This window comes from Octodon degus, unplaced genomic scaffold, assembly GCF_000260255.1.
Source record: "Octodon degus isolate 3935 unplaced genomic scaffold, OctDeg1.0 scaffold00108, whole genome shotgun sequence".
Classification (NCBI taxonomy): Eukaryota; Metazoa; Chordata; class Mammalia; order Rodentia; family Octodontidae; genus Octodon; species Octodon degus.
The window spans coordinates 7116694-7126673 of NW_004524684.1; the positions used below are offsets into that span (position 1 = coordinate 7116694).

The 9980-nt window shown below is 45.6% G+C and overlaps 1 protein-coding gene across 1 annotated transcript in view; it reads right to left on the bottom strand.

The window, feature by feature from the left end:
- Nucleotides 1-9980, bottom strand: part of Sema3e (semaphorin 3E) — a 261237-nt gene that overhangs the window by 204835 nt on the left and 46422 nt on the right. Inside the window, exon 5 of the mRNA XM_012516491.1 lies at nt 785-918. Coding sequence (XP_012371945.1) covers nt 785-918 — 134 coding nt within the window. The remainder of the gene's footprint in view (nt 1-784; nt 919-9980) is intronic.

Consider the following 9980-nt stretch of genomic DNA (forward strand, 5'->3'; position numbering starts at 1 on the left):
ATTTAACTGGAAAGTTGAGGGGAGAAAGAGAATTTTGAACCACTGCACTGCACACTTGAAGTGCAGTGAGCATCCGTAGAGGTGGGCTGGAGCACAGCCAGACCCGGGAGAGCACCGTGGGCACGCGAGAGCGAGGAGGCCCTCTGTTCTCACGGGCAGCTCACGGGTGCAGCTCGCACGTGTGCCTCCCACGTGCAGATCACTGAAGCTCTAGCCTACGGAGAATCATTTCAGTCTTAAAGAGGTGCATGCAAGTATTCATATTTAGTGTAAGGCATTTAAGTAAACGACCTTTGACTGATACAGTCTATAGTGTTTATTGATAATGTGCAGTTTATAAGCATTATACAGTTTCATGCTGATAAACACCTAAAATGTTTGAGCCTGATATGTCAGTGTGCCAAAAATAAATTACTCCTCACAAAGAATTCCGGGGCAGTTACGTTTGTCTAGTCCTATAGTGGTTTTTTCTCTGAAAAAAAAATGTGATCCTATTAAAGCAATTAACATGAGGAAATGGATACGCACACAAACTTACTAGGTGATTTTTAAAAACTTTTCAGATATTTTGTTGTCTTCCTTAGAAACAGTGCCTCAGCACTGCAGGGCAGGTAATTTGGTCCTACAATGGAGGCCCTGCGTTTGGATGTGACAGGACAGACACATGCTATATTTCTAGCTCCTATATATTGCCGGGAAAAACAGCCTGAAACCTGCACAGCTGGAGCTTGGAGCCCGCAGCCTCCCAGTCCCACCCGGCCCACCTGGCCTTCCCTGTCCCCACTGTCACTGGCCCACCTCGTAGCAGGCGCTCATCATCCGGTTCTGTGCGGAGGTGACCCAGGCGGCCCAGGCTGCGGGTGAGCGCAGCATCGCGTCCCCAGTAGTCCCCATAGAGGCCAGCGAAGAGCTCACCACCTGCATGGAAAAGCCCACAAAGCAAGTCAGGGCCCATGACCCTGAGGACAGGCTGTGAACAAACAGGGGGCACAGCAATTCACCTTTTAACACACATCAGCCCAGGACGCGGATGCCCGGTGGAGTCCTGCGGAGGCCACCTACCGCTGTGGGAGCCAGGCCACTGGCTTGCCCTTTCTGCCTTGCCCTTTCTGCCTCGACCTCTCCTTTCAGTAATAGGAAGAGAAGAAAGTACTCAGTCGTCACTAGAGCAAAGCACTTGGGAGAGGAGCTGGCAAACCCTAGGATCTGGTTCTGGCCTGGGCGGAGCTTCCCTTGCTTCACTAACAAGGCCTTCCTGTCCGCTGGGCTTCCTTATTGGCGAGGGTATGGGGTGTGTCATCTGTGTGTGCTCACTCTGCCCTCCTTGGGTCAAGAGAGTGCAGCCATCGTGATGTTGTGCAGCGCCGAGAGGCTGCCAAGGATGCATCTGACACCACCACCTGCTGTTCAGTCTGCTCACCAGGGAGCGGGGAGGCTGGATGACGCTCACTACCACACAGTGGCCACCAGAGACTTAACCTCAGAGGGTTAGAGCTCTAGGAGCTGCAGAGCAGGCAGGATCTCTAGAAGTTGCAGAAAGTACAGGGTCGACCATAGCTGGAAACATCTTTTAAAACAACCTGAAAATCTGAGGGGACAATTTGGAACCCCAGCAGGACCAACACCCAGCAGGCACTGGGGCCTGGGGTCCTGCTTGTTCAGCTGATGCAGAACAGTTGCTATGCCGTCAGATTTGCCGCTGTCCAGGGTGCCCGGTAGTAGGGGCAGTCCCTGTCCCAGAGAGCGGTTCCAGCCCATCCTGGGGACAGTGACCTTGGATGGATCATTTCCTAGGGAGTGTGCTACAGCTCGGGGTAGGGGGCTCAAAGATATGGAGATGGTGACTGTATGTTATGTGACCCACATTTTATGAATTCTGAAATCTGGAGTAGTGTTTATACATGCACAGGGTATTTCAAGTGCCTGTTTAGACAATGCAAATTAAATTTACTCCCAATTCAGCATATTGAATTAGATAATAATGAAGGAATTATGATTATTTATGCATATGTATAAACACTTGACCAAATGTATAAATGTAATTTAAGAGAACGATTTTATTCATTTTTTATAAATTATTTAAAATTTTATCAAAGTTTCTTCCCTCTGGTGAGACCTTTAAGACTTGTAAAGAATATAAAAGATTAAGTGTGTTTATATGATTTAAAATTTGAGAAAGTAATTAATTGAGTTATGCATAAGGCATTGTGTAGCAAAATTTATTCTCAACTTGGGTTAGCTATCCTTTTTTAAGTGATGATTGTTTTAGTAATTTCAGATTTAGGAATGTATTACAATACAAATTAAACTCAAAGATTTAAATAAGTTTCAGAAATATCATTGCAATAAGCTATATTTCATTTTATAAAGACAAGCAATTCTAAATAGTTTTGTTTTTCTGTTCCAAAAATCCACTATGGATGTGTAAAATTTAGGGCATAGAAGAATAAAGTCTAGGTTCCCCACAGAGGAATTCATTGTCGAATTACATTTTGATGTAAGAGACAGAAAAGTAGCCATGGCAGAATCTCCGCACTCAGGATCAAGGCCCAGGAACGTTAGTGCAGTGCAGGGATGCACCTCACTCAGCTGGCTACGTGTCAGAACGCGGGACACACACGTAGCAAGAGAGACGCACTGGTTAAGATCTTCATACCTACTCAACACTTGGCAAGTGACAAGTATGGAAATAAGGAAATTTAAAACCATAAAAATACACAAAATCTAGACTTCAGAAAATATAGTTTAGTGGACAAAAGTTGTATCACAACTCTCACTCACTTTTGATGATAAGATTAATATAATTATAATTAATATAATACAATTATAATTAATATAATTATTATGGTTTGTGTCTAGTTGTCCCCTCAAAGCCTAGTGCAGTCATGGGGTGGGCTTCTAGGAGTTTGTGATTAACTCCTGATCCACTGGGATTATTGGTGTGAGTGCTACTGGGATTACTGCTGGGATTACGGGTGTGAGCGCCGCACCCAGCCTGGGGTGGACAGCCTGAATGCAACATAAGGGAGGCAGACTTGCCCTCTGCAGCCACTGGTGCCGCACTTCTCCCTTTTGCTCCTGCTCTTTGCCACCACCACGGAAGTCTGCCCTCTGCCGTGTGCTACTCTGCCCTGGAGCCTGCTGAGCCTGCCTGAATCCTCCAGTGACTGCGAGCTAAATAACCCTTTCCTTCCTTCATTTTGGGGGTCTGGCATTTGCCTCAGCAAGGAGAGAAGAGTAACTGAGACAATAATATACATGAAAGATAGAAACTGCTCTCTCTACCAGGAAAGCTCCACAAGGGGCAGGGGTGGTGGCGAGAAGACACGCCCAGACTTCTCCAGCCCTCACTGGGGGAAAAAAGGGGCTCCGCTGCGCTAAGAAGGCCAGGAATCGGCAGCTCTGCGGCGCGGGGAGCTGAGCAGGCTCATAAGAGAAGAGACTGTTAAGATGACAGATTGAGGGTTTATCTCAAGTATTTTTTATTAGATGAATTATATTTTTCGTTAAAAGTATGAATGCCACCTTATAAAACTACTTCAAACATGATTTTCTTCTGTGTACCTGGCTGAATTTTTCATGCATAATTTGTATGAAGAGACAATTTCCTAAAAATATGAGTTTTCTATTAAATTTTATATATAATGTAGTTTAATTCCTTAAAATATTCTAGAACTTTCATTATGATGGATCATAATAGTTATATTACCGCACATCGTTTAGAACTTTAGTTCAAAGTTGCTTCAATCAATGCTGTAAAATTAAAACTACTCTCTCCAGCCACTAGAGGGCAGGCATGCGATACCAAAAAGCAACCTATCCGGGCAGGTTATCTGCACAAAAGATGATATAGTTCCAATTTTACTCAATTTCCCTTTTCACACTCAGATAAAAGAAAATAGTTTGTGAACAATTCAAATACCACAGCAGGAACTGTAGGAATTAAGCTTCAAAGAAGTTCGGCAGATGCTGAAAACGGAACCAAATGTGCTCCTCTTGCGAATGCCGGCTTCCGGAGGCAGGGGTGCCCCTTGCGCCCCGCGTCGCCGCGAAGGAGGAGTACCCTGGTATGGCGCTGGCAGCGAAGCTCCTTCCTAAGGATGGCTGGAAGCGCGGCAGCGCAGTCGCGAGAGCCAGCGCTTCGGATCCAGCAAGCCGTTCCTAAGCCCAGCTGCACGACTGAGTGTACTCAGGGACGTCCTAAGCACGGAGACTTTTCCCATTACTGGAGGCTACGTGAGAATATTTTGGCGTTGTACACTGTACAGAAATAACATCTAGAGAAGTCATATTTTCATGCATTAAAAAAAGAAACTAAATAAGGAATGAACTATATTTTGGGGTTTTGGTGATGAAGGCAGATTCATCCAATGATTTTTAGTTTTAAATGTCTATGGAGATATGCCAATTATCTAAGGCATAGATTTCATTGCTATCTAATCTGATATTCTAAAAATAAATGATCTGATTTCTATTTCATGATTGGCTGACTGACTGAGGTAGGAGGATGAAACCCAGGGCTTTCCACCTAAGTAAGCTACGTTTCCATTTCTTTTTACTTTTTATTTTGTGACAAGCTCTCATTAAGTCACCAAATTTCCCAGGTTGGGCTCAGATTTACGGTCCACCTGTCTGAACCTCCTCCCACCCTGCTGGGATCCCAGGCATGCACCCCTGCGGGATTTGCTTTTTATGCCATGTATTATTTTTCATTGTTATGGTTCTGTCTTCTGCTGATGATCGATGTTATATTATTTTAGGTCACCAAGTACAATTATAATTTTTCAAAATTAAACAAAATTCGGCAAGCTACTTTGACTTTAGCATGGCCATTGTCACGGTCAGTGTGCAACCAACTCCGCACTGCAGATCTAGGAAATTCACGTTCCCAGATCTGCGACTTGACTGGGCCGGAAGTGTTTAACAAAGGAAGGCGCTGGGGGGTCTGCGCAACCAGGAAGGCCCAGGGCCTTTCGCACCCTGTGAGTTCTCGCGCTCTCCGCCGCCCTCTGCTCAGAACCCTGTGTGTGCTCCACGCAGCTGTCTGCCCACTCCTCGGACTGACCACACTGCCGATGGCTCGGTGGCCCCTGGCCCACCACAGCCCAGCCTCCGTCCAGCTCGCTGCTGAGTTGAGGCGACTCCTCCCCGCCTGCCACCCTGCCTGGCATCTGGGACACAGAATACGCTGGTTGAATCAGTGCCCAGTAAGTGAAGTGACAAATGGATCCCAGAACTCTTTTGTGGTGTTCAAAACTCTGTGAAATATAATATAAAACACTCAGGACAAGATTATGATTTTCAGAATTGCTTCAGGGAGAAAATACCTGTAGAAAGCTATCAGGTATTCACGCAAATAATGGAGATCTTGAATTTTCATTCCTAAGGGACACTATGTCATTTAACAAGTTGCATCATAAATCCAGGAACTGTATTTTTTCTAACATTTGTCCTCTGTAGCGTCAGCCCCAATGAACTTTATGTGGATTAAAACGATATGCATACAAATTGCTTGTGTGAAAGAAAATAAGACCCCAAAAAAAAAAAAAGAAAATAAGACAATCATCGGATTCTGAGCAAAGTGCAAACACATATCCATTCAGAGTAATTCTAAGGGAAAGTATGCAACTAAGATAATTTTCAACCTAACTTCTGTTTTATAGTATAAAACCTATTCAACTCTAATTGAAATTACCTAAACATATGAATGTTTTAACATTTTGTGACGCTAACCATGAGTTTCAGTCACAGATTTTATTCAGCATGTTGGGACACTGATTTTAATTATTTAGCAAGAAAAGCGCACCGTCAGTGGGGCTTGGCCTTGCTGTCTCGGGTGTCTTCCTGCATCTGTCCCACTTGCGTTTTCCAAGCGCATTCTCTAGTCAGAGGAATGCGGAACACGGTTGCCTCGAGGAAGAGGCGAGAGACTGGCTTCACCTCTGTGCTGTTTAGAACATCTCTGTCCTCTGAATGGGCTACTTTTCACACACAAATGAGAGAAAAGCCAGCTGTCGGGTCAGGCTGGAAGAGCAGGACCCAGATGTGGCTCCTGCAGCGCAGCCCACGCCGCGCTTGTCGGAGGAAGCAGGGGGAACGCGCTTCTCACGGGTCCCCCCTGGTCGGGCCAGCGATTCTAAGATCTGGGTCCTGGGCACCGAGAGGAAACTGAGTTTCTAGTGGATTCCTCCACCTTTCGCGGGACCCGTCTCTATGTGCTTTGCTGATGGCACATGGATGCCCCTGAACCCCGGCACACAAAGGAGATTTGGGGCCCCAGGATGGTGGAGGGGCCGGACAGGCCTGCCTCTCCTCCTCTGCCTCCTGTGCTCTGCCTGCTCCTCCTCCTCCCTCTTCTTCCTCTTTCTTCTTTTTCCTTCTTCTTCCATGGTCGCATTCTCCTCCTCCTCCCTTCTTTGCAGTCTCTTTCTTGCCCTCCTTCCTCCTCGCCCTTTCTTCTTCTTTCTTCTCCTCTTCCACTCACTCTTCTTCCTCCATCTTCTCTCTTTTTTTTTTTTAATTCTAAGGACACCATCAGCTAAGTGCTCCAAGAGCTCCTTGGAGACCAGCAGCTGTGGCCAGCAGCGAGGGGCAACACGGACAGTGGGCACTGTGCCACCCACAGGGCAGTCACCTTGAAGAGGGGACCATGGCCCAGTGAGGGTCCAGATCGCCTACAGTTGGGCCAAACTCAGGAAATGAGATCTTGTGGGGTCTAGATCACGTACAGTTGGGGCAAACTCAAGAAATGAACCAGCACATTCAGTTACTAAGTTTGTAGAGATCATAAAGGCATATATTTTAACCATTTTAGATTTTTCATTTAGTTTCTGAACATTGAGTAAGTCCTTCTTCGTGCCAGGAATATTCATGTACAACTCTGAATGAAAATATAATTTAAAGGAAACATTTATTTGAAAATGTTTTAATGTTATTGGGAATTGGAAATAATCACTTTCGTGTTCTTTGTATAATTCCTTTTCATTTCATCAACATGTACATGTAATTCTAGAATTGGTAATGAGATGTCTATTCAAAAAGCTGGGGTTTTTTAAGTTAAAAAAGAAACTTTTAGTGACTGTAACTTCACAGCTGTCTCAGTTACTCTTCTCTCTTTGCTGGGACAAATACCCGACACTCAAAATTACAGAAGAAGGGCTGAGGAGATAGCTCAGTAGCACAAGTGCCCACCTGGCAAGCATAAGGTCCTGAGTTCTAGCCCTGGTACTGCAAAACAAAACAAAAAAAGTAGGAGGAGGGGAGGAAAGGTTTATTTAGCTCACAGTTAGTGGAGGTTTCAGTCCATATTCAACTGGCTCTAAGGCAGGGTGACACATGACAGACAGCAGCCTTCCATGGTGGAGGCAAAGAGCAGAGAGCGAGGGGAGGGGCAACAGCCCAGGCAGCTAGCCAGCCTCCCTCCCGTCCTTACACTGTAATGCAGATTACCTGCCCAGGGAAGGTGCAGCATCCACACCCACAATAATCGATCACAAACTCTAGAAGCTGTCCCATGACTTCATGAGGCTTTGAGGGGACACCTATCCACAAATCATAATAATAGCTATATTTCTGAAAAAAAGTGAAACAGGACCAAAGTGCAGAAAGAAAACTTAAAATGAATTTAATGTATCATACTGCTAGGTATTTACTGAAATAAAATTCAGTACGTTTTCAACTTGAAAAGGAAATGTCCCAAAGGCTGTAACATATCTGAGCAGACTGCCAGAGGCCTGTGACAGGCCACCGTGGCTTCCCCCACCCACCAGCACTGTGCATCTCAGCGCAGCTCAGTTGCTCGGCTAGCGAGCGGTGTGTGACCCTCAGCCCTGGTGGCACAGCCGATGTGAAAATGAAAGGATGCAAGTCCCAGCCTGCGTACTGAGAGGAGAAAATGTGAGGGGCCCTACAGTTACTGAGTTATTGTCGACTTAGAATATAGCATGAAACATAGCTGAAGTTTTCCTGCCTGGCCAAAAGGGTATATCAGAAACAGGAAGTATCTCCTAGATTTTGATTTGGCCACTGGCCAAATGATAATTTGATTTTATTTCACTTAGCAAGGTAAGCACTATGTGTATTTAGTAATCTGAAAGGCACAGCTGATCAAAAACGCACCAATTTTTAAAAAATTTGTTTCAACAAACTTTTTAAAACCATGTTGTAATGCTGTTAGATGATTAGTTAAAATTACTTTAAATACAGTATTAGCAAGTGTATTCAGAAGAACGTGGCTGAATGCACAGAAATTCTGTGGCATACTGAACGCAGGCCAATACCGTGGCATCTGAGCTTCTGCGGATGCCATGGAGACAGTGCCTATGAAGTGGCATTTGAAAGTCCTCCTGCGTGGTTCTGTTTGCTTGGCTTGCAAACATGCAGGACGTAGCTAAGGGGCTTGCTTAGTTCCTTCAATCCTTTTTCATATAAAATCATTGCATTTAGTATTTCACTTCCTAATGAATTTTAAATGTAGTAAAATTGTGATTTTTCAACTGACCTTTTCAAATAACCCTAATATTTGGTATTTCAGTAATCTTTTCCTTCAAGCAGTCTGAAGTCACTTGAGATTACAGTTGTCCGCAAGGTAATGAAGTCGCATAGGAAATCCTGATCAGCAAGCGCTTGGCTTTCCTGCGATGTCTTGTAGTTTTGTGCAAAGTGTCACCCGTAGGAGCGAGTGAATGTCGTCTGCATTCAGCGCAGTGGACGTGGCTCGTCCACCGCCTTGGAAGGGCGGAGGGACGTGGCTGGGTGGCCCCTTCCAGGAGCCGCGCAGTCCCCTCAGCACAGCGCAGCGCGGGCAGCGCCCGCCTGGGCTCCGGGTGGCAGGCTGCTGCTGGTCCTCACACCCCACCGCGCTTGCTGGGGATGGGTTCTGCCTCCCCCTCCCTGGAGCTTCGTCACCCAGGTGATCGGGTTTCCTTCGGCAGCACCATGCCTCCAAGGGGCTCCGGGATGAAAGCGGGCGAGAAATGTGAAGAACAGTATTTTTATTCCTTCCCTTTGCAGGGATTATCCTATAACTTTGGTGCTTGGCTTGGAGGGCTCTTGATTGGATTTCTCATGTGAATGAGCAAGCAGCCACCCAGGTGGCGAGCACTTCACATTTCAGCACCGCGTAATTCAATTTGGAAGGTCAGTGAGCCGCGCTTGGAGGCGCACCGCCAGCAAGATTTCCTTGCGGAAAAATCCCAGTTTTAGGTTCCGGGCTTCCCCCATGAACAGGCTCCAGCAAGACTAAATGTCAGGCGTCAGGGCAGCCGCAGAAGTCTCTTTCAGCTTTTATACAGAATGTTACAAATGAGTGATCTTTTCTTCCCACACTCAGATTACATGTCCAGAAGCAGCGTGTGTGCTACAGTTTTCAACCATCAATGGCTTGTAATTCGTATGAGGAATGTGTTAAAATTTATTGATCTTGTCTGGATAGATTTCTTGGTGAGTTTTACGTTCAGTAATTATTGATAGAAATCCTATTCAGTGCAAGGGACTATACAGTGAGCGAAAGCCGAAGAAGACTGGTTTTAGATATATACAAAGCTTGTCTATAAAAGGGACTGCACAAAGTTATCAAATTTAATTCACATTGTATTAATTTATTTCTCATTGTGGTATTCGCAGGCCTGACATTAGCCAAAAGTGTCCTTTTCGAAGTTTTAATGCCTGTCAGGTCCAAACCACTGCTCAGTCATAAAGAAGGATAAGCCTGGGTCATTCCTAGGAAAATGTCATTCCTGCGACGCAGCCTGAGACCGGAACGCGAAGTGAAATAAATCAGAAACGGAGGTTAAATATCTCGTGGTTTTTTTTTATGTGAGAAATCCAAAGTAGAGATGGGTTTAAAAGCAACAAGGAGGGTGGATGGTGGGACACGGGGATGTGGAAGCTGAACAGCTAGGACAGGGTGAGGGAGGAGAGAGGAGGGGGAATAGAGTGGAGGAGGAGGGAAAGAGCGAGAGGATGGAAAGGAGAGAAGG